The sequence below is a fragment of the Physella acuta genome, unplaced genomic scaffold (assembly GCF_028476545.2).
Source record: "Physella acuta isolate Inbredline_101_S28 unplaced genomic scaffold, ASM2847654v3 ptg000831l, whole genome shotgun sequence".
NCBI classification, from domain to species: domain Eukaryota; kingdom Metazoa; phylum Mollusca; class Gastropoda; family Physidae; genus Physella; species Physella acuta.
In genome coordinates, this window is record NW_026732349.1 from 326,169 (window position 1) to 351,675 (window position 25,507).

Here is a 25,507-nt window from a genome sequence, read left to right on the forward strand (position 1 = left end):
TTTTTCATCTTTATAAAAGAAAAAAAAATTATATACACAGTAGCTGCAACAGACACAAATGGGGTGTGAAAAAAAATAACTGTGACGTCATTTAATTTTCAGCCTTTTGGGGTCGTAACCGGACATCAATGACGTCATACCATCTTAGCAAATACTCCCAACACGTGGTGTCTATTCTAAGTCGACTGGGAATAGCCGAATTAGGGCTACTCACAGTCGTGACTGTTTTTTTTTTATAGATTTAATGTTAAAAGCACCCAAATAAGCATGAAGTTGTGTGGTCGAGCGGACTTCCCGACACAGCAAATCATCATCTTAGGCAAGTGACAAAAGTTTTGACACAAGATCATAGAAATTACTGTAAACAAATGTAAATTGTAATGAGCGGCCGTGTCAATTAAAAGAAGCTGCCATAAAATTAATAGAGTAGGGTTCGTCCTTTTAGACTATATTAAGATGTTTAATTAGGGAGAGAGAGGGGGTCTAACTTAAGAGGGTTTGCGTCTTGGGGGACATGGCCGGACATGCATCCATTTTAGTTCCAGGTTCGATCTATCACGATGGTGATAAGCGCTGCCCCCTCCCGGGAAAGTCGGGGGTGGGGCAATTCAGTGGCGTAGCGAGGTCGGGTGTCACCCGGTGCACTTAATGGTGTCACCCCCTCCCCCCTAGAGGCGTAGCGACCCTTCACGGGGACAAACTTTCAATTTTCGATTTGCACCCCCCCCCCCTCAAACTTTCGATTTGCACCTCTTTAACAGACTATTTAACACTCGAATTAATCACTTGCTATTTTTTGCCTTGGTGTCACCCCCCTAAATGATGTCGCCCGGTGCGTTCTGCACCCCCCCCCCCCCCTCGCTACGCCACTGGGGCGATTTACGAGTTACCATTCTTTAGTTTTTTATTTTATCACACAATTGATGTAGTAAACAGTTAAACAACTCCGTAAAACTAATTAACAGTCACAAAGCAATTTTTTTTCTATCCACCCCCCCCCCCCTTGATCGGCGCCCGTCTGCCGTCCCCTAGTTAATCATTTGAGAAGGGTAGGGTCAGGGTGAAAGGCTGTAAACCATTTTAAAAGTAATTTGTGTTGGGGTTGGTGGACTGGAACTTGTGATATCCTTGAGAGTTGATGGCAGTGTTTCTTCCAGACTTTTTTCTCCGGGAGGGGGAGGGGGCGGACACTGTTAAAAGTATATATTTTCTATATAAATTATATACATTTCGTTCGGGTGGGGGGGGGGGGGTAAAAAAATTCGGGGGGGGGGGGGGGGGCTTCAAGAGATGCATGGAAGAAACTCAGGTTGATGGTAAAAGTCGGATAAAAACGCCCTCTTTAGTGAAAAGTATAGAAACTCGTATCGTATTTCTGTGGATTGTAGGATGGTCTATCGAAATGTATTGTTCGCCTACATTTTACATTATGTTTAATACATCCTATTTGACTAGTTGTAAGCTAGAACACGAAAAACTTTTTATTATGTGCACAATCCCTACTGGTCTAACGAAAGATGTCATGCATATCCAATAGACACGGACACACACACACGATCAGTCATTCGATTTTTTGCATTTATGAACTAGATCTAAATCTAGATCTAATGTATGACATAATGGCGTGGCTCTTTCAAAAATGCAAATTCTATTAGAACTGCTCTGATTGCTATTACACATAGAATCTAGAGATCTTGATCTAGATTAGTGGTAAATTATACCAAACTGAATTTTCCTTAGCTCAGCCTGGATCAAAGCAAAATAAACATGGCCGATCTTTCTAGGAGACGCCTCGAATAAGTGTGAAAACCCACAGTAAGTTGTAAACTCTAGATCTATAAGTTGTAAATTGTAGTTTATTAGATTGATATCCCACCTAGTGCATATTATGACTGCTTAACGTCTAAAGAAATGTTCATTTGATAGAAGAATAGACATTCGTTTAAAATATAGAATCTAGATCTAGATATCTTAGAGATCTAAATTATTCTAAATGATATGATTACTCTCAAAAATCAAAATTGTCAAGTTTTCAAGTAGTCACTCAGATCTTTCATGACAACTTCACTACTCCTGTCCTATCATCACTACTGACTTGCAGCTGTCACTACTGTCGTCGTCAGCATTATCCTGTTACTGTTATACTTTTTTTTTACAGTGTTAGTAATAGTAATTCCTTGTCTTGAACAAATCCTAGTATTTAACCGTAGTGTTTAGTTAGTAACTTAGTAAGTTTAGTTAGACCTGAGTAAAGTCCAGTCTAAAGTAGTAGATCATCTAGACTAGATCTAGGTCTAGATCTGTCTAAGTGTCTTGAATCTAGATCTAGTCTAGATCTAGAATATCTACTAGATCTAGATCTACTAGATCTACTCTTCTAGAATCTAGTAGAAATCTACTCAAAATTAGTTGTTACAGTGCAATAATCTATACACTATAATCTACTAGATCTAGATTCTACCTTCAGCTCTCTTACTCTTAGTCTTACTCTTGAGTAGACTGACTGACTACTCACTCACTGCTAAGTTTAGACTAGTAGAGTAAGTAGAGTTTTAGTAGAGGGATGTTATTTAGAATCGGCGACCCTTTAGTTTGTATCCCTAGCAGAACCAACAACCAGCTTGGCCTCAACCCACCCGTGGGCTTGTTGCATGGAGTTACGTAAAAGCTCAAAACAATAGGCCCTAATGCCTAATAGCACAAATAATAATTATTACTAGATCTAGATCTAATTCATAATTGTAGCCCTATCGCCTAATGTTTTTGCAATTGTTTTATAAAACTATTAATTTCAGATGGCTTCTGTGGCCAATGCCACTATGTGGCTGTTGTTTGGTGTAACACTTTTGTTTATATCATTTGGAGGGTTTGCTTTGATGCTTGGTCTCTATGTATTGGCTTTTATTGCTGGGTAAGTAATATTTAAATACTTTATTTCACCCACTAGATTAATTTACTTTTTATTTATACCTACTCTGTTTACTTTGCAATTAATATGAATTAACGCAAGTAAATATCTAGAGATTACCTAGGATATAGAAATACTATACTTTAAATCAAATAGAATTACATTAAATAAGGCGGTATAAATGAGATCATTTTAAAATGTTTTACTTTTTATTTTCAGTGGTTTGTTGATAGTTTATCATTATGGTAAACAAGCTGCTTGCTTGAACCTATCTGAGTTGCATCAAAGTGGACTAGTGGGGAATGGAGGGATTGAGAAGGTTAGTGTTAGATGTGTTCCCATTAAAACTGAAAACTGCTTGAAGTTACACCCCACCTCTTACATTTTCCACAGTGTCAGCCAAATTAGTCTGTTCCTTTTTTTTAAAAATTAAAAGTCTCACTCTATTTAAATGAAGGATATTATTTTTTACAAGCTTTTATTGTTGTCTATTTCTTGTCCATTTTTCTTGCAATCACTAAATTCTACCAAACTGATTAGGTTCAAACTTGGCATGTGTATCAATGATGAATTTTTTGTTAATTTAGAAGTTAAAATGCAGAGGCTAAAGAATGTTTTTAATTAAATAAGGATAGCTAACTAATGGAAGAAAAGGGGGAAGGGGAATAACTGATATTTAGTCAGTTGATCCTCACAGACTGTTTCTTTTAAAAATGTTTTTTTTTTCTGTTTTAAAAGGGGAGATCATTCATGGATTAGTGATTGATGAAAATGAATAATTATAATAGTTATGTATACAAGTTAATTAGAATCAACTAGTCACAAAAGGTCAAACTTTATAATTTTTAAAACTTACACATCAATTTGTGCTATAATAAGTTTACACTTAATGAATTTTGCAGTATAAAAAATATTGCTCACCTTTTCAATATATTTAGCAACTTATTTTTAGCTGCTGAAGAAAATTGATAATTTAGGCCAATACATACAATTGTTATTAATTAATGTAATGTTTAACTAAAAACATTGTTGCAGTATGCAGTTTCAATAAGTCAATTAACTTCTTCACATTCTTATTTTTTCTTTCTTTTATTTAATCTTTGTTAGGTGAAAGCTGCAATGGAACAAACAACTAAAATGAAAAATTTTGACAAGCGTATGACAGGAGCCTCTGTAATTGATGATGTATTAAAAGAAGTAAGACTTAGCAATATGCTCACAAAAAGTAGTTAATATCTAGTTTTTCTAATTGCAATTATTATTAATAGTAATTCAAGTTGCAAAAATAAAGGATAATAATTTAATAGCACCCTTTCTTATAATTGGGATGTACATTTTTTATTTTCCTTTTAGGAAATTGCTGTGTGATTCAACATGTTGTGAACAATTTTTCCCTTTGTTTCTCATAGGTTTTAGAGTATACAGTGAAGGATTATATTAAAACATGGTATAGACAAATAAGCGACCATGATAGCTTTCTTGTTGATATTTGGCAATGTGCTCAGAAAGTTATTATCACATTTTCTAACAGGTTTGTGTGCTAACAGTGGTAGACTAATTGTTTTATAGTCAGCTTCTGGTTACTTATCGTCGATTTATTTATTATTCATGTTTAACATAATTTATACTGCCCAAATTTTTTTCAATTAATTCACATTGTTTTTTACACTTTTATTCTTTTAAAAAAGTTTTGTACTTTTTATTTAGACAAATCAAGTGATTATAATTTTTAAATTACAGATCAAAAGATATAGACTGGATGCCATATTTTACTCAGCGTTTGGTTGATGATTTTGCATCACATATTCGACTGTATAGGCGTGCAGCAGAGAGAACAAGTTCTGCACCAAATGAAGGTAAGTTGCCTTTAATTTCACACATTTCAAACTGCATAGAAGTTGTTACTTGAATATTTTGACATCATCTCTGACTAATAAATTTTATCTAATTCCATTTAGTTTAAACACAAAAATGATTCAAAGTATATAAATATTAATCAAAACCTTTTGGTTCTGTATTTTCCAGAAAGTTTTGCAGCTCTTGAGAGTGCATTTTTCGACATGGAAGTTGAAATGGAAAACAATATGTGTAGAGATCTAGTTTGTCTTGATCCTAAAGCTGAAAGGCGTAAGCTTTTATTATTTGTAATGTTCTACAATAGTTTTACCGTGATGTTAAAAAAATATATTAATCTTTTTCAGATTAACAATAATTTAACATGACATAGACTTAAGTAGATTTTTTTTTTTTTATTCTTCAGAATATCTACAAGATCTCAGTGAAGTTTTGTTATATTTATTGTTACCAAAAGAAGATTTTCATAATAAACCATTTAGGTATATAGTTCGTGTAAGTATTCTTCCAAATGTTTTCAAAATAATCCATTTAGTTGCTTAATTAATAACAATCATGATGTCATATAGTTACTGTAATCAATAACCATGACACCTTTTTCTCTAAGATTATCTTTCCAATTATGTATTGATTGTAGATAATGTAACTCTATAATCTTTGTTTTTCCAGGAAGTTCTAGTCAATGGGATCTTCCTCCCAACAATTGATTTATTATCTGACCCAGACTACATCAATATGTACATAGCATGGATGGTAAAAATAATTTTCCTGTATTTTTTTTAATGTAAATGGTTTTTTTGTTCAATTTTTAATAATAGAATCTAGTTCCTTTACTGGACATTACACTTAAACCAGGATCTTTCCTGCATATTTTACATATTCAAGGCTTTTTTAGTTACAGCAGCACTACTCGTACAAAACTTAAAACTTTTTGGATGGCTTTCTTTAATTTAAAGTTAATAATTCTTTAAAAGAGTCATAAACCTATTATATTTATTTTATTACTGAACATAATTATTCTCCAGCTATTATCAATATTTTATTTCAGTGTTACGAGACATCTTTTACCCGTGAAACTTTTTTGACTGTGATCCGTTCTAGTGACTGCATGGAGGAGTTGGAGGCAGTGAGGGACATGGTAGACAGTGACATAGCCAAGTGGCGCTCAAAAGATACTGGAGGAAGTGATGGTAATATAGACATCGTTTTTCCTTTTTCTTCCTTGTCAAAGCTTTCCACCTTCCATGGTCTCATACCACTCTTCAGTCTCTTTAGCAAACAATGTCCCCATGTCTTCTTGGGTCGCCTTCTGTGTTCTTTGCCCTAAGAGTACTAAAACTCGCACAGACTTAGTCTGAATTGCTATTAGAAACTATGACCTCCAGTTGAAAACACTCAACTGTGGGTGCAAGGTTTTTTACTGAACTTAAAAATGTGTATCAACTGCCTTGATGACAGTCCTATTCTTCTACAGATACGACCATCAAGCAGAATCTTAACAGCTTGATGTTTCTACGTGACACATGTGAGATGAGAATAAGACGACTCAAAAGTGGCTTGGGCTATTCTGAGCAGATGATGGAGGTTATTATACTTATTCATATACTGTCTGTGTTCTTGCCATAATAAAAGAAATACTTTGTTTGAATATTCGTTTGCTTTTAGTGATACACACATCTTAGCTTAAAGTTAGTGTAATTTCTAATTCTACTATTTCAACTATACATTAACAGTTTTAAGTAAAACAATTTTCTATCATCTGAACATCTATCAACAGGAGCCAGAGAATTTGAGGTATCAGAGCTTGTATGTCTTAACATTGGATGATATTTTCAATAACAATGTCGCTTTACAGTTTTTCATTGGTAAGGTTTTTAGAACTACTAAGATCTTAGTTAGGAGTAAATAGTATTGGCAGTAAGTTTATATTAGAGCAGCTTTCGGTATTGTTGATAAGGCCATGTCAAAGTTTATTTAGTATTTTTTTAAATAATTATGTACCCAAAAAAAATAATTGAAATTGCTTGTAAATTTTTGTTAACTATGTATTTATTTATTTCTTTTACATTTTTAAAACCAGAATATATCAGCAGCAAAGGTGGAGAACAGTATTTGTTTTTCTATCTAAATGTTGAGGTGAGTATTTGGTCTTATTCATGCTTTGACGAATATCATTTGTCTTCAAAATCTTTCTTCAATTTACTCAACACCAAGTAAAATAATCAGTTTTCTAATGTTGGAAATAAATTTGGAAATTAGTGAAGGGCAGAAAAGCATGGGCGATGTAGTAAATTACCTATGCTGCTATGAAAAAAAAACAGAAAAAAATTCAATTTATATGATTTTATTGAACTCTAATTTTATAAGTAATCTGGGTTAGTAAGTGTTGTGTTTTTTTTTTAAGAAACATGGAAGAATTGATTAGCTTTAAATAACTGCCATGTAGAATGATAATTGTTCCTGTCAGTTGTATGTTTAAGATTAAGATAACGGATTGTTTGTTCCTCAAGGGCTTTCGGGCTGCAGCTGAACAGCAGATCTCAGAGATGCAGAAACTAACTCTCACGTCTGTCACAGCCCCTGAACCAGATCTGGAGTCTTTGAGAAGAGCTGCTAAAATTATTTTTGATCAATATTTATCTGAGAAGGTAGCTGGAATGTATTTAATTTTTTTTTTTAAAGTTGTTTAAAGAAATGTATGTTTTGGAAAAGTAGGACATTTTGTGATGTTTTTCTTCTTTCTAAACCATAGGCCTCATCAAAATTAAAAATAGAGCCTGACTTCATCAAGTATACAGTGCAGAAAATGAAAAACAAAATGTTGTCTGAGGATATTTTTGATACTGTACAAGCCAGAGTGAGTTTACCTGTTTCTACAAAGTTGTTTTATTTTATATTTTGGATTATGTTTTAAAATTCTAACTAAAAAAAAATTACAATTTCACTGATAAACAACAAGTACATTACTATTGATCTGTAACTTCTTTTAATAGAAAAAAAAATTGATACAAAATTCATTTATGACACATTGTTATCACTATCAACTTTAATAGTTTCTTAATTATGATATGAATGAATGTAACGAGAATTTTATTTTGCTGTTCTTGTTGTAAAACTTCTCAGGTATACCAAATCCTTCACTGTGAGTACTATGAGGACTTTGTCCAGAGTTCTTCTTATATCAAACTGTTACGAGAGCTTGGGCTTCTCACTAGCAAGGAAGATGGGGATCACTTAGAAGATGGTAAAAACAATTATCAAGTTTTACAATGATAATAAATCCTTAAATCTCTGTATGTATGGTTTTTTTTATACCAATACACTTACACAAACAATCACGGGTAGAAAACTGTAAATTAATGATTTATCGCTGACACAGGCATTCATGGAGATCTGTTTGCTGTCATGAGTTCCCGCTAAGATTTTGACATGACAATATTAAATATATCAAATATATCAAACATGATCGAAACAACATCATAGCTTTTTATTCATTTAGAACTATTAGGAAAAACTGGATTCGTCTTTTCCATACTTGCATGGTAGGGATCTATTATCTCCCTTTACGTTTCAGTTCCAAGGATATTATGGTTTAAAGTAGGTAGATCTTTAATTGATGGCATGGACGATTTATAAAGTGGGTTTTTCTTTAAGCTGCAAGCTGCTTTTGTAGAGCTGTTTTTAATTGGTTGCAGTTAAACATTTATTAATTACAGCTAGGAGATACTTAAAGATCTATAATGCATATTCACATCTTAAAAAGAATAAAAATAATGCATCAGATAATATTAATTTTCAATTAAACATTATGCTTTATAATAAAATTTATTAATCACTTCATTATATAATGCAAAAATGTTTTTAGTGTCTAACACAGCCTAATAAAAAAATTCTACGCTGTACTTTGAAATATTTAATTTTAATTTCTCATTCAACCCATCATATATTTCATTACAGAACATTCCATATAGAAATTGTGTTCCTTTTAATAAAACTTCTGAAAACAACCACAGAGAACAATCCACTACTAAATACATATCTTTTATTTACAAATGTATGTTTCATATATTATGGGGATAGTTCTTGCTACATTGTTCTAATATTTTTGCTTGGCTTTTTTTTTTATTTGATACAATTCCTTATTTGTTTTTTTTAAATAGTTTTTTTATGGCTTGCATGGTTTAAAAAAATCTACAAAATATAGCTTGTCTTGCCTATCTTTTTTGTTTTGTAAATTCTCCCTTTTCACTTGTAGATGGAAGTGCTGCCACTGTGTCTGAGGGCTCATTGGGAAGTGTAAGTTTATTGTGTGACCTTCTCACCTGCACTCTCTTTGTTTTACAACCCCACTCATTTGAGAAACCTTTATACAATGTTTTATGCTAAAAATGTAAATGTGAGCACATCTTTAAAAATTAACTTTTTATGAAACTTGACCCATAGAAAAGTAGTTTGTGTTATGATGTTACTGTGCGTGCCCCGCATTTTATCTAATCTAAGATATTTTTTAAACTATTTATTTTTAGTTTAATAATATAATGTTAGTCTTGACAATTAATTGTATTAATTACTTGGTAGATTGAGTCCCAGACCTTAACTAACTTCAAATGTTGAGTACCAATCTTGTCATTATTTGTAGATTCTATCAGTGCAAATTTTTATTTCATTTTCTTATGTGGCTTTGTTTCTGAGTACGCTTGTTGACATAATCAAATATTATAGCGCTATAGAATGTGTCAGTTGATTTGTAGTTATTTAACTGCTTCATATTGTTGTAGTTATTTATAGTTTAACAGGTTAACCATATCACTTAATTATTCACTTTGATTATGTTCGAAATTATGCTTATCCTCCCAAGTACAAATATATCCATTACTTGTTAACAGCTGTTCTAATGACTCCTTGCAACTAAAATAAATATCAAAATATTTTTTACAAGTGAAACATAACCTTTGTTAGTAATAGCTTTCTTAGAATATTTTTTTAACAAAACATTACCCTTTCAGTTTATTATTTTAACAAAACATTCCCCCTGTTAGCATATTTTTGTTAACAAAACATTAGCCGTAGAATATTTTTTTCTTGCTGCACTGGCATGTTATCAACAACACAGTAAAAGTGTCATTCTTTAATAGGTTTTTTTTTTTAAATTATTTTTTAAATCAAGTTATAAAGTAATTATTTTCTTCTATTAAAAAAGGTATTCTATGAAACTTCAAAAAATGAGCACAACTAAAGTTTCAACTTTAGAATTTCAGCAGATATTGTTATTTTTTATAATGCTGTCTTTTTTTAATGGTGTTTTTTTTTTTATTTCATTTGAAGCTGTCTGAACTAATGTAATTTAATTGTTTAATTAGGCTGATGATTTACAAGATGCACAGTATGAAGATACTGGATCAGACACAATGTCTATAGGCTCGGCTTCATCAGCAACATCTGCTGGGTCACCATCTGGTGAGACATACCTCAATGCACAGATCACACACTCAGGTTAGTTATAGCAAGCTACATCAGCAACATCTGCTGGGTCACCATCTGGTGAGACATACCTCAATGCACAGATCACACACTCAGGTTAGTTATAGCAAGCTACTTCAGCGTTAACTCCTACTACCAGTATACTTAAAATTAGCATATCACCTCTGTTAAGGGGTGGAGGTTTCTGCTGTTATTGTCGGGGTATTTTGTTTAATTAGCCAACTGGCTGTGAGGTGTTAGCACTGATAAAACCTTTGACCTATAGTGTGCAATGTATTCCTACCTTCTTAAACTAGAATACACAGAAGGTCACAACTCTACATGAACAGTATGGTCACCTGTTCTCAGATTTATTTGTGAAGATATATCACACCACTTTTCTTTCACTTCAACAATCAAGACTAAACTCCTTGACCCTAGAAGACATGCTGATGATTAAAATTTCTAATGAGCACTGCACAAAAATGTAAGAAAAAAAGTTTTATGTGTATTTAGTTAGAGAATGTCTAGCAGGTTTATATTACCTTGTCAGGTGTGGTGAAAGAGCCAGAGACAGGCAAGTCGTACGCTGTGTTTGCCATCAACGTACACAAAAAGGACCCATACTCAGAAGAAGAGGATGTATGGGATGTGTACAGGAGATACAGTGACTTCCATGATCTTCACATGATTTTAATAGAAAAGGTATTCCACCCAGTCCCATTAGTTTTATTTAGGAGTAACTAATCAAACTGGATGGATACCAAAATCATAATGGCTGTTTGGTTTCAAATGTTCAATTTACGTAGGCCTTATAACTTAGTGCCTTTATGCTATCAAAACTGATACATGTTGATCGGTATTTTATTTTTCTTTTAATTAAAAGCTGATGTGTGAATGTTAAAACTATTTAATTTTTAAAATTTTAAGTTTCCAGAGCTTACCATTCCCAATTTACCAAGTAAAACTGTGCTCAAAAACATGAGTCAAAGTTTTCTGGAGAAACGGAAAAAAGATTTGGACAAATACCTTAAGGTAAACACTTAAATTGTTATGTACCTATAAAATTAATGTTTTCATATATATTCATAGTTGGGGAGAGTCTTTATTTTACAATTTATCACACCAAACAGTAACTGTGATTAAACATACCAACTTAATTTTTACTGTTAGGTTACTATCTTCATTACTCTCATTCTTCACCACCTAAGAAAATATTTTCCTAAAATAACTTGAGACTTTTTATTTATATGTCAAGTCAGTGAGTCTACTACCTCTTTAAATGACTTTTGTGATTGTTAAGTAAGAACCTGTACATTCTATATATTTCAGAATTTGATGAGAGCTGACCTACTTCAACATTATCAAGGACTGGAAGAATTACTCAATCAATTTCTACACAATGGAATCTGGGAAAAACATAAATCAGAATTTTCTAGAAAAGTTAGAACTGTTACAAAAATTAGTTTGCAACTTTTAAACTGTCCCTTTAATATTTTGTATTCGGATTTATATCTATTTTATGAAGTTTTGTTAATTAATATTATTTTTATTTTAAAATAAATCGTATTTTTATAAGTTCATTTTGAGAAATGTGTTTACAGATGGATACTATTGTACATCCTTTAAAAAGTGCATCTAAAAGTATGGGAAATGTGGTGAAGAGTGTCCCTGATGGTGTCACTCGCATTGGAGATGGTCTGGGTAAAGTGTTTACCCAACAAAGAAGTGTGAGTATATCATGCTGAAAACTCAGTTCTTTATTTATTGTATGGAGTTTATGTAAAGGTTTTTAAAAATCTTTACACTAAAAATGTATTGGAGAAAATAACAGTCAATTTTTAATATTAATAACCTAAGTTCCTATTTGAAAATATAATTACTTCATTAAGCTGTTTGATGTTTATAAATTGTTAAATCTCATTTCTTTCGTAAAAAAAAAGAAAGAAAAAAATTTATTTTATAGTTTCTTTTTATTTCAAATTATTAATGATCATGTCAGATATTTTAGTTTCACTTTATACCATAGTAGCTTCCCTTTTAATGGACAGGTAGACCAATCAAAATCTAGAGAAATGATGAATCAACTTAAAGTAGGAGCTGGATTAGATCCTGAGGTAATGGTTTGATGTACAATCTCTTCACATTCAAATGTTACAGAAAACACCCTATGATATTTATGTGTACTGAATAAATTTAGGCTTTTAACCCCCCAATTTAGCTGTAATCGAAGCCCAACGTATCAACCAATAATGTTCAGTTTGATGATTGCAGGCAGGAGAGAACATCCCCCTGCGTATTATGCTGCTGATGATGGATGAAGTCTTTGATCTGAGACACAAAAACCAGTGGCTGAGGAGGAGAATTGTTGCTATTTTACGGCAGTTGATCAAGGCCACGTTTGGGGATAAAATTAACAGGTCAGACTCAATTATTTTTACCCATTACACTTTGTTAATTTCTTGTTGCTTATTTAGTTAGCAATATTTTATTCCAATTTTTATTAAACTAATGATTTTTATGAATAGCTTAGTTTCTCAAGCATTCTAAGAAAAAGAGTAGTTTTAAAATCATTGCAGAGTTAATAATTTTACTAAGTAATACTAAACCTTTTTTTTTAAGTATATATGCACACCTGTATGCCTCACATTATTATTAAATTATTTTTCTTTAGAAAAATAGTAGAACATGTTGATTTTATGACTTCAGCTGAACAAATGGCAGAATATATAATAGCCTTTAAGTAAGTATGGATCATCTTAAGGGGGTAGGCTCCAGAAAAAACCAACTTCTTAAGTAAAACCTTTTATTGATTCATTTGTGTATATCCAACTTAGGGTACTTGAAGGAAAATATTTCCATGTATCAGGGACTTTTTTGAAAATATGGTTGCCATGGCAACGGCGGCCATCTTGAAAAAAACATCATTTTCTGGAGTTCTAAAATTTCATAAACTAACATAAATATCGGCTATATAACCATTGATCCTTCTTGTACTAACGCTAATAGAGTCAGCTGGCTAGTTTTTGTAACAGAAATCACTCTAGAAATTTTTTTTTTAATTTTCAAAGTTTGGTGTGACGAAATTCCAATGAAAATAATGCTAAATTCAATGGAATTTCACCACATATTTTTTTGAAAATTTGAAAAAAATATTTCTAGCTGTTTTTTGGTTACAGAAATTAGCCAGCTGACTCTATTGGTGTTAGTACAATAAAGATCAATGATTATATGGGCGGTTTATATGTTACTTTAGGAAATTTTAGAACTCCACAAAAGGTAGTTTTTCCAAGATGGCCGCCGTTTCCATGGCAACCATATTTTCAGAAGAGTCCCTGGTACATCCAAATATTTTTCCTTAAGTACCCTAACTTATACATACACAAATAAATGAAAAAGGCGTATTACTTAAAAAGTTGTTTTCTCCGTTTTTTTCGGGAGCCTATCCCCTTAACATTTATAGACTAAATGGCTTTTTACAAAATCCTTGATGAAGGACTCTTGGAACTGGTTGCACTGAAAATTCTTTCAAAATAGTGTATATAATTGTTATATTTATATCTGCTGTTTCCTGAGAAATTTAGTAACTCTACCTTTTCTGTATTAGAAATTCTTTCTGGCCAAATGGGGCATTGGCTGAACCAAGAAGCTCAAGAGATGAAGCAACAAAAATGAGGACCAAAGTGTTGTGCAAAGCTAAAATGTTAGGCAGTGTGCCAGGTAAATTTTTACTGATGTTGGTGAAACTTAAAAATAATGGCTGCTTCTCTCTAGCTAGAATACGATAGGGAAAGTCACAAACATTCGATAGCTTACCATGTTATTTTATTGGTTCTTCTTTGAAAAGTTTTAAAAGAAATCTTATTGCCTAGAGCTTAAATTTATTTTAAAAATGATTAAAGAAACAAATTTGTACTAGCATTATTTCATTTATTTTTTTATTACAATTACAGATGAGGTGAGGACACTGATGGGAACAGACGCTGTTAGAAAAGGTGTGGCAAGAGTCTTTCAAATGTTCCAACACAAGACACTGAACAAGCGCATCCTGTATGTTGTTCTTGAGGGGGTACTGGTTACACTGTTTCCAGAAAACAAATTCCAGGCTATATTTAGAAAATTACACTCGCGCTCCGAGCGAGCAGAAAAAGCTGAGGAGAAACAAAAGGCGGCCGCCGCTCAAGAAGCTCAGCTGAGGAAGAGGACTGTGAAACGTTGAATGTCCTAATATTCAAGGAGTGTCCTGATAGTGAAACGTTACATGTTCTGAAGGTGAATGTTGAATGTCCTGATGTGCATCATGGAATGTCTAGATGGTAAATCGTTGAATGTCCTTATAATTAATTATTGAATGTCCTGAAGGTGTAGCTTTGAATGCCCTGAAGGTGTAGCTTTGAATGTCCTGCTAGTGAAATGTTGAATGTCCTGCTAGTGAAATGTTGAATGCCCTGAAGGTGTAGCTTTGAATGTCAGACTTTGAATGTCCTACTAAAAGTTTGTAATTTTAGGAAGAGGATTGTGATACATTGTATTTGCCTGATGCAAGTCTATCACTTTTTTCATGTGTTCATTTTTGTGCAGGTAATAAAATGTTTCCATCTACATTGATTTTATGTATATAAGCTCAAATAGGTGAACTATTTCCAATTCAAGCCATATTTAAGTATATTTAAATTGATTCAAACAAACTTTTTATGCTGGTGCCGTGAATATTTTGTTGCCATTTTATTTTTAGTCCAGTGACCTGTGTAAAATTGCTACACCTCTGTCTGTATGACATTACTCCTCATTTACTTGTGTTGTATCAAAGAAATTTTTATTGTCCAAAAAGCAGTTTTTAAAGTAGCATAGATATTCTTTTTTTTATCAGTAACAGAAGTCTCTTGATACATCGTGTATTAAATTTCATATAATGTCACATTTTTTATAAGTGAGCCTGAGAGCTCTTTTTTTTTTTATTTTTAAAATGCATTTTTTTTGCCATTTGATGATTAGAGTTTAAATGAAATATGGAGAACAAATGAAAATTATTAAGTGGCATGAAATTTCTTTTAGTTACTGTTTAGCAAGATTAAATTCAAAATATTATAGATTGTTAACTAACCAACTGTGCTAAAAATTTATTTACTCAAATAGTTCTTTCAAAAAGGGGCATTAATTATATTTTTTTAAGGAGTGTAAAAAAGCTTAAAGATTAATGTTAAAAATTTATTTAGTAATTTTTTTTTTAAATTATGAAATTCTCCATCTCTAGCAATGTAATATAGAATACTGGTTTTTTTTTAAATTAAGTTTTGTGAGCAACTAATAACTTTATCAAAAGTTTTACATTTTTCATCCAGCAATTCTGAATCAAATTCACAAGCTTCTCGTAGCACTGGCTCATTGTTTTCATTTGGGACCTTATACCATTAGTGCATATTACAAATGTTAATATGTAACTGTTGTGATGTACATCTATCTACAGTTAAGTAGTAAGTGTAGAAATGGACATTAGTGCAATATATAATATGTATAAATTGGGAGTGGTGTCATTTTTTATCAAATTGATGTAACTTAAAACTTCCCCAACTGCTAGGTAGCAGTTGCTGTAGTTAGCTTTGAAATCAGTAGATGTCAAATAATTACATTCAGATTTTAACAAATATTCAGCTAAAATAATTTTACATGCCACCTGCTGGAAAGGTTGTCATGTTTTTAATCCAATTTTATATTGTACAAATCAGACAGTAGTAAAACCTTTAATGGTGGGAAGTCATGTGACCAGTCAGGTGACAAGCCTCTTGGCACTGTTTTATCTCACATTTCCAATGTTCATGTTTGTTTTTAACAGTGATTTTTTTTTCACTGGTGAAATTTTAAATAAAATTATTTATTTCATCAACAGTAATATTTTGTTTTTTTATGCTGTGACATTCATTATCTTCCTCTCTAGTTAAGTTAATCCACAAAATCTTATGCAATTTTAGCCCGTTAAGTACCTTTTTATACTGTATACATCACAAATACCACACTTGCACTGACCTTCAGAATATTGAATAAAGTTTTCCACAGCCTAAATAATAAATCAATGGCCTGCTTAAAAAAAGGCTTAAGAATGGTGTGTGATCATTTTAACCTAGGAATAGAATTCTACCTTTTTTCTTTGCCTTATTTGTTTTAAGAATTATTTAGAGTAATAAATACAACACCAATAAAACAAATAAACCTTTAAACATAGAAAAATTCTAACAAGTAACCAAAGTTCTGTATTAAAACATTTTATTATGAAAATAGTAAATTTGCAAAGTGTTACAAAAAATAATGATCATGAAATAATGCTATCAGTCAACAATTGTTCTAGATATAACTCTATCACCCAATGGTTTTAAAGAGTTTCAGTTTCATCATCCTCTAGAAGAGACAGATCAAAGAGATGATGGAATATAGGCCTGTGGTGCAGACACAATGCTGTGGTATCTGGTAACTGTTCAACCATTTCCTGCACATCAAGCTTAGTTTTTCCACTCACATTCTGCTGCATCATTCTAACAGCCTCTCCCTAAACATGAACACACACAAAATTGTCAGGCTTGTAATACATAAGTTCTGTAATTTTATCATTTATAATGAATGATGAATGGTTTTATTCTGTTGCTATTATTTTATTCATTTTAGTCAGGTTGTAGTTTAGGTCATGAGAGATGGATTCCCTGTCTATTAATATGAGAAATACTAAAGGTAAAACATGCCTTACCTGTAGGAAATAAAGCACTTTAGTGGGTCGAGTAGTTTCAAGTGTGACTTTAAAATCTCTGTTTATCAATTCTAAAACCTCAATAAGGTCAGACACACAGTAAGCAGGAATTATATTAGACAATCCTACTAATTCTGCACTTAATTTGTTTTGCAAATCTGAAAAATAAATGTAGGCCCAATTAATTATTAATTAATGCTAGGAAAATCTTAACGTATTTTTTTATTTTAATAACAATGTTATTAACATTAAACATTTTCGACATTTAACTGCCTATAAGACAAATATAGCAGAGTTGGTTGGTTTCTCAAAACTTTATATAGAAAGTGGTTTAGGCCTAGTGTTATACAACATGTAAATAAACAGAGCAATCTTAAGCAGCACAATGACAGATGTTTTACAACAGATCAAGTTTTCCAGTTTCTTACCAAAGTGACACTTGACACTAAAACCATTGGCAGTCAGTCGCTCATCAGTGATAGAAAAAAATGTGTTGCCTGTTCTACTTGACAGGGCTAAAAGTTTGAGAGTGGACCAAGTCGATTCACTGAACCTGCTGAATACATTTAACAGTTTTCAAAATTCAGTTAATAAGGTGCTCTTAACTGTCAGCTTTTTAATATTGTTCTGATGGATTAATTTAAAAAATATTACATTTCTATGCATATTAATACTCTTGCCATTTATACATAAGATGTAGCTTTTTATTCTTACAAACAATAATAATAGTATACAATCAGAGTACCAAACAATGTCAAAATGAAAATATTTAACAGAAACTTACCTAGAATCAAGAGCAATGGGTGATGTGCAGGGATTAGCCTCAAGTCTAAACGTCTGTTTCAGTTTCTGATACAAAAGAACTTCACTGAGTCTGTGTATATTGACGATGTGAAGATTATTTTTGAAACAGGAGAACCAAACATCACAGGTTTTAGTTTGTCCAATGACTGATGGAAGCAGGGAGACAATCCTTTTGGGGAAATGTAGGTTATTTAATTAATTAAGAATATTTTAAAATTAATTCCAATTCTATAAAAGTTGAGTATTTTTAAAAAAATAAAACAAGATGTAAGAATATGTCTGTAGTAAATATAAAAACCTTTCAGATTGAGCATCATTTCTCTCAACAGCTGCTCTCAAATTATGCATGGCAAAATTAATTCTGCGCTCAGCACAGTAATGCTTTTTTTTCAATTTGCGCTTTGGTTTGTTTTCCTGGCTCTGTGATGCCAACACAGCAACTTGATCACGGGCACTTAGCTAGCATAAAAGAAAAAAAAAATTCTTCAGATATTTAATATTGTGATTGCTAATAAATGATGAAAATGTGTATGCAAAGTCTATGTTACCTTTGAGGTTTTTGATAGTTTTGGTTTAATTGCAGAGGGTGCACTATCAAGTCTGTAAGAAATTAATAAAATTAACAATGTAACAAGTTAAATGCTAAATACTTTCCAATCTTAAATTAACCCTATTACGTTTTTAAAAATGATCACTTGTTAATTATACCTTTTAGCTTTTTCCCTTTCTGTCTCTCTGTACTTAGATTTTTCAACTTCATTTAATTTGTCCCATTCCTTCTTCAACAAAATGTCCTCATCCCCTGGATTCTCACTAGCACCTTGTTCTAAAACTGGGCAAAAGGGCAGACAATATAGATAATAAAGGGTTATTAATACTATATTCAATTCAATACATTTTAAAAACAATTTAGTGGTGTCCAATGGTCTAAAAAAATAAATGTAACCCTGTAACATACTCTTTTTTATGGAATTATAAATTATAAATAGTCATATAAGGTAATGATTTATTGATAAATATATGCTTACAAGTTATTCCTTCATTTACAGTTTCACTAAGCCATACTAATATTTTTTGTTATCTTTCAATATGATACAAAGACATACTTTTTTGACTATTCTCAACACAGAACTGTTTATATCCAGGTATCCCTTCAGATCTGCTGAACATTGCATCTAATGTTGACTGGTTAGCATCAATATGCTGTACAATAAAAGTTAAGTGGAGAAAAGAATTGTTAAAAAAAACTTATAGCAATAAGTGACATAAAAAATATTACTTTTTAAATACATGAAAAAGCAAAGAAATCTCAAATTTATTGCTTACTTCCAAAGAAAGCTTCTTGCGTTTTGCTGAAGTTTCTAAGCTGTTATCTTCTTGCAGCAGCTGATGTTTCCCAGGATGATGTTTGGATGAAGGAGCTAAAAGTTGCACAGGCTATTAATTCAATTAAAATACATGCTTTAATTAAAATAAAAAGAGTAATTTTTTAAAATACCTTAAGTAGTCAAAATGGTCTCTGTTTGAAGAATATTTTAATCTTAATGCTTAACATAATTGAGAATAGCAATACAGCTTTAAGTCAATGTACATTTAAATGAAACAAATAAAGTATAAATATATTTTAAATGTTTTTTGCAAAAAGGCCTAGATCAATTTTTCTTATAATAATTAAAATTAATAAATTTTCAGACTAAACAAAATAAACTGATTTTAAAATGATAACTCATTCATTAGTAGATATCCTACCTGTACTGGCTGACCCAGAGTGTCAACAAACATACTTCCTCTACTCCAGTCACTTGTGATACTTGAGGTTGATAAACTGTTCTCCATTACGCTCAGCTCACAGGTTGAGTCTGTCTTTGCACCTTGAATTTCTGTTCCATCCTTTCCATTTTCAGAGTTCCTGTTTACAAATTCTGGAACTTTTTCTTCAGTTTGCTTTGTACTGCACACATTTTTATCGGGCTCTAAATGTAAACACTGTGTAGTTTCCAAGCATTTCTCAACAGTGCTGGTCCAAGAATCATCGGAAATCAGATTCACAGAATCTACTTGGCAATGCTCAACATTTTTTTGAGCAGTGAAGTTGGATTGATGGCTCTGCTCTGGCTGGTTGTGAAATGTTACACTGAAGGTGGGTATAGCGTTGTTTGAAATTTCAACAACACTCCCTGCTGTTTCCCGGGCTGTTTGAAAACTGAACTCTTTATCTTGATCAAACAGCTTTTCTGCTGCACTTGCAGCTGACATATAATTAGCTGTGTCTTCTATACTGGTATCTAAACTGTCAAGTGAGGCATCAGTTTTAGCCTGAATCAATACATGACAAACATTGGTTATTTCTTTTTTCACAATTTTGGAATAAAACTTAAAACTTTTATTATGAAATACAAGCTAAATGATAGTTACATAAAAATCTAGCATTAACCCTTAGGTGAATCTAGCTTTTAAGTTTTGGGAATGTGAGATTTTTTTAATTTGCCCAAAACTAACAAATATTTGTTAAAAATATGAAGAACAAAACAACTTTAGCAAATGTATTCAAAAAATTAGAAAGTAAAAGATCTGTTAACTTCAGAAAGGCCTATATTTTCCCAAATTTTTTTTAGAGCTACGGCATCCTATCCCGAGCTATCTTTTAGATCAGCCTATACACAAGTATTTTATGTTAAAATAAAAATTTCTATAAAAAACAATTACCATTTTCTGGGTATCATCTTTATCACTTGCACCATTAGATACGTCTTTCTCACTATAATGCCAAGGTGGAACATTGTCTAGTGGTCCATACACCTTCAGAAGTAATTCCTCTAAAGAGTTTTGTATTTCTTTCTGTTGCAGTACAAAAAAATGTTTCAAATATTTAAATTAATTTGTATGTGCTCTCCCAATTATAGCTCCCCTAATAAGAGACAGTGCATGATTATAATAACCAGAAAGTCTCATGCTCTGCTCATGTGCTTGTCCAATAGATATTCATGAGTCCATCTTGCTCTGATAAGTTACTGACTGGACTAAGAGAAATTAAAAGCAGCTGGACATGACATAAAGCACAATATCCTTCATGTGCTGAGGTCAGAGAAGCGGATGAACTACTTCATCAGCCTTGTCAACTGTAAAAGGGTCCTTTTACTTCATGAATAAGCGACCGCACACAGGTGTATTTTTCTTTTATTTGCTACAGAGTGTAATATAACTAAGCTAAGAATAAAACTTACCAGGGAGTGTAACAGTACAGTTGTCTTGTTAGGATCAATGTTAACATCCACATTTGAGCCAGGTAATGTTAGGTTTATATAACACACAGGATAACGAACTGTTTCACAAGGGTGGCAGTTGTTGTAATAATGCTTAACCACCTAAGAAAAAAATATATTTAGTACATTTTTTTTTAAAATCTAATTTGTTCAGTAATGTTCAGTTTAAATTTCCAGTGAGAATTTAATCTTACTTTAAGGAGCTCCTTTATTTGCACAGGACGATCATTAACCACTAAAATAGTTCTATCTCCAGTAGACCGTGACATGATCTTAACATCAGATCCAGGTTTGGGCACATAGGCTGATATTTTACCCTGCACAATAAATGTAATTTAATTAGAGAACATTTTTATAAAAATCTTTAAAATTCACAATGAAATATCAAACCTAATAATGGTACCTCTCTTGGTAAACAGTGAAAAATATTTTACAATACAATAAAACCTACAGACAGTCCATCTATTTCAATATCTTTCTCTTGGTACAGCAGTTGTCCGGCAATCTCCCTGCCAAATACAGCTGAAATAACAGCTTTGGTTTGATTTAGAGGCAACTTCTGCAACAACAGGTCTTTATTGTGTCGAAATGTTATTCTCAGCTGAGGTTTGATTATACCAAATGCAATTAATAGATCCTCTATTTTTTTCACATCTTCTCTTTTATGCTGTGATGTGGCGTAGTACTGTTTTCTAACAGGGAGGTTATGAAATAATCTGTAAGCTGTAACAGTGGTGCCTAGAATATATTAAAATTATAATGTATTGATTATTTTGCAAACAAATGTTGACAGAACAATATAATCATGAAGATGGCACCATACTGATTAGTGTTATTGTGAAAATTTTAAAAATCAGATTTTAAAATGCATTACGTAATTTTGAACCTAGATGTCACATATAAATGATGACATTTATAATGCTTCTGGCAAAAAAATTCAGAAATATTTTTACATCAATTTTTAAATGGATCTTTTGAATTTTAAAAAACACAAACTGCTTGTTGTATACTACATCTTTTTAAAGCACCAACTCCCATCACAAATATCAGAGTAGCATTATTTTGGACAGTTCCTTATGAAATATGAACAGGTAAAATGACACACCTTTTCCAAGATGGCAGGGTTTTTTATCCGATATATTCCCTTCATGATCAATGGAGTAAGTGTAGCTGATATCATCGTCTTTAGTTTTTGTGGTAATTGTTACATCAGATACAGCACACAGTGAAGCTGTTTCAATAAAAAAATAAAAGCCTGAAGTACTCTGTATAACTTATCAGTAACAGGAGTAGAGTGATGATTTTATATGAAGGAAAACAAACTGCTAAAGGTGCTAGTAATGAAGATGTGCTAGACCAATACTGTTAACACATGTAACAGAACTATAGGATTCTTTCAATTTTCATTCTTTGTTTTGGTTTTTATGATATTGTTTAGCAGGTTAGAACACACATGCTGTGGCATGCTGATACATAGATAGTTTATGTTAAAGTTTACATGTGCTCACGAATATCAAAGTACTAATTAAATATATGATCAAAGCAACTTTAAAAACAGAATAGACAATCAAGACTTTCAGGTTGGCCGTCTAACCCTCTACCTCTAGGCCAAGTCATCCCATAATTTTTGTCTTAATAACTTAATCAGACAACTTCAAGCCTAAAACCCTGAAATTGTAGCCATCAGTATGTTTGCATACTGAATTATAAGATGAAAGATGGTCAAAGATGAAAAACAAATTCATAAATTAAATTTCATTTCTTTTCCTTACCTAGTGCTTCACCACGAAAACCATATGTTGTCAAAGACATCAGATCCTCTGTACTTGTTAGCTTGGAGGTGTAGTGTCTTTTTGCAACATATGGAACATCAGAAACTTTAATACCACTACCGTTGTCGCAGACTTCTACTTTATCCAAGCCATAGTTTTCCTACACGATAATTAATTATTAATTAACTGTGTTGGCATACTTTTGCTCTCCTCCACTCTAATGACCCACTCACAACAAAACAATGACACAAAGTTCCATTTCCAATTACTTCTCCCACTCTTATGTAAACTAAAATTGTTGATTAATTTATTTTTATGCTCAACAAGGAGTAAATAGGACTGATTATTCTTTTCAAACAATAGAGGCCTAGATCCATGTTTTTATTGTTTTTATGTAACATCAACATTTTAAAAATCATACATTAATAATTATTAATCAGCTTAGCTATTATACATCAGACACAAAATTGCAAAGGCATAGCAAAACATGCCGGAGGAATTACACATATATAGAGGGACGCAATTTGCAAGACATTTTCTTTTCATGCTTTATAGTTGTTTTTTTTAAGGGATAAGAAGAAGAAAAGTTTTTAACTTAACAAGTATAGATTGATCACGAGAGTTATGGGCCTATGTTTTTTTGTTTTTAAATCTAGATCTATTCAAGAAATAGGCCCGGCCCATTCTAAATGTCCTTGCTCCAATGATTGCCCGATCACATTTTCTTGTTAGTGGGAGAAAAATCCCGACACAGTTTAGGGGTCACTGCGAGTTCATAATGGGTTTTGAAACCATCAGTCCTTTGGCATATGTCATAGCATATTGCTATCTGAGATCGTCAGTCAAACACTTAAATTTCTCTGCCACCCAAATAATAGGAAAATTGTATTTTGCCTTTGGGTCATTGGGCGTTCACATAAGCTTGTAGGCCTTCTACCATGCATGTGAGATGGGCATTAGCAGCTCTATTAGTTGTAACTATTGACAACTATAGGCTAACTAATAGTTAATAGCCTAACTACTTACTAAAACTTAGTTAATAGTTGGTAACTTTGGTAACTATTAACTAAGTTTTAGTAAGTAGTTAGGCACATTTTAATTACTGTTTAGCATTTGTAAATATAAATTAAATATAAATGTAAACAAAGTGACTTAACATTGCCTAGACAATCATTCATTCATTCATTTTTACTTGCTGTTAGTGTGCCTGCAAGGCCGAGGCAGAATGAGAATATCAAAGTTGAATAAGGCACAAGGCAAGGTCAATATGATTATAATTACAATAAGATGAATAAATTAATATTTATAAAGCCAAAGTCAAAGCTAACAAGTATCAGTGTGCATTGGACTATTAACTATTATTTATTAAGTCACTATTTACTATTTTTTGGGTTTTGAGTAAGCTGTAAGCAGGATTTCAGTTCAGATTTGGAGTACTGTAAAAAAATAATCAACAACAAAATAAACGATGATTAGTAGACCTACAATTTTTATATCCAGAGAAGTTGCACCCGAGTCCACAGAATTTTCTACTAGCTCTTTAATAACGCTGTAGACGCTTACGATAACTTGGCCACTGCCTATCAAGTTTACAGTAGCAATGGGTAGTTGATTCAAGGCACATCCCGCCATGATGTTTAACTATGTTCATAAAAAACTTAGACATAGTAATGGAGTGGTTGTGGAACAATATTTAGGTATATATATATATATATATATATATATATATATATATATATATATATATATATATATATATATGACATTTATTTCCTTATTTAATAGCTATGTACTAGAAATCTATGTAGTGGCCGTTCTTAAGTGCCTAATAAGTGGCGACAAGCTTATTATTTTCCAATTTCAAAAATGTATCCCCTTCTTTTACTACTTCGAATCATCATACTTTGTCACAAACGAACATTTCAACACTGACAAAACTCCTAAATTGCCAATATCTTGAAAGTTGTAATTGAAACACAATCTAGACCAATAATATTAATTTATCTAGATCTAGTAACTGGTTTTTTAACTAATGATTTATTACTTATTAGGCCTGTGTGTATACTAGGCAGTGTTTCTTCCAGACTTATTTCTCCGGGGAGGGGGGGAAGGGGCACTTGATATTTTCGGATGGGGGGGGGCGGACAACATTTTCCGGAGGGGGGGGGGGGCGGTCACTGGTAAAAGTATATGTTTTCAATATAAATTCCATTGCGTTCGGGGGGTGCGGTAGACTTGTAGTTATTGGGGCTATAGGACTTTTAATTGTAATTAATTTAGGAGAGGGGTCTGGTTTTTTGCCTCGACGTGTGACGATGGAGGGACGGAGGTAAATCACATTTAATAGGTTGGCGTTGAGTATGGGCGACTCATATATTTGACTGGTAGGCCTAAAGGACTTGTTTGTGTACAGTAATGTTATCTAATATTTTTTTTCTCCGGGGTGGGGGGGGGGGGCACTTCAAGCTTTCGGAGACGGACTAAATTTTCCGAGTGGAGAGGACACTGGTAAAAGTATATTTTTTAAAGTATAAATTCTATTTCGTTTGGGGGGGGGGGGTAGACGTGCCTCGCCTGGGGGGGGGTGCCCCAAAATAGATGCCTTAAGAGCACTCTTTGTGCCAAGGCTAGGTTAATAACAAGACTTATTTATGGCTTATCGGCGTCTAGAACTAATTGTAGATTTTTTCTAAAAAAGTCTAGATAGGCC

General features: G+C 32.3%; 2 protein-coding genes across 3 annotated transcripts; one reads left to right on the top strand and one right to left on the bottom strand.

The window, feature by feature from the left end:
- Positions 1 to 1,721: 1,721 nt before the first annotated feature.
- On the top strand, positions 1,722 to 16,106 carry LOC131951841 (sorting nexin-13). Of its 2 annotated transcripts, none has more exons than XM_059314244.1 (27): positions 1,722 to 1,815; positions 2,796 to 2,911; positions 3,128 to 3,227; positions 4,016 to 4,105; positions 4,318 to 4,439; positions 4,649 to 4,764; positions 4,934 to 5,035; positions 5,169 to 5,257; positions 5,432 to 5,515; positions 5,811 to 5,952; positions 6,237 to 6,346; positions 6,540 to 6,627; positions 6,843 to 6,898; positions 7,273 to 7,410; positions 7,515 to 7,619; positions 7,886 to 8,006; positions 8,337 to 8,359; positions 10,123 to 10,255; positions 10,776 to 10,927; positions 11,153 to 11,257; positions 11,555 to 11,665; positions 11,827 to 11,952; positions 12,274 to 12,339; positions 12,497 to 12,642; positions 12,897 to 12,965; positions 13,830 to 13,942; positions 14,176 to 16,106. In XM_059314244.1, exons 2-27 carry the CDS (start codon positions 2,796 to 2,798, stop codon positions 14,439 to 14,441), a joined length of 2,889 nt encoding a protein of 962 aa, XP_059170227.1. In that variant the 5' UTR covers positions 1,722 to 1,815; the 3' UTR covers positions 14,442 to 16,106. The 2 variants fall into 2 exon arrangements, with proteins under 2 accessions (XP_059170227.1, XP_059170226.1); XM_059314243.1 differs by lacking the exon at positions 8,337 to 8,359 and adding an exon at positions 9,018 to 9,058.
- A 372-nt stretch (positions 16,107 to 16,478) lies between these two features.
- On the bottom strand, positions 16,479 to 24,429 carry LOC131951839 (PMS1 protein homolog 1). Its single transcript, XM_059314238.1, has 17 exons — positions 24,283 to 24,429; positions 22,798 to 22,957; positions 22,131 to 22,256; positions 21,477 to 21,763; positions 21,220 to 21,342; positions 20,987 to 21,127; positions 20,469 to 20,600; positions 19,512 to 20,078; positions 19,089 to 19,199; positions 18,869 to 18,965; positions 18,471 to 18,594; positions 18,311 to 18,362; positions 18,061 to 18,221; positions 17,743 to 17,931; positions 17,387 to 17,514; positions 16,959 to 17,116; positions 16,479 to 16,763 (listed from the first exon to the last, which is right to left on the bottom strand). The coding sequence occupies exons 1-17, from the start codon at positions 24,427 to 24,429 to the stop codon at positions 16,590 to 16,592; spliced, it is 2,877 nt and encodes a 958-aa protein (XP_059170221.1). The 3' UTR covers positions 16,479 to 16,589.
- Positions 24,430 to 25,507: the final 1,078 nt, after the last annotated feature.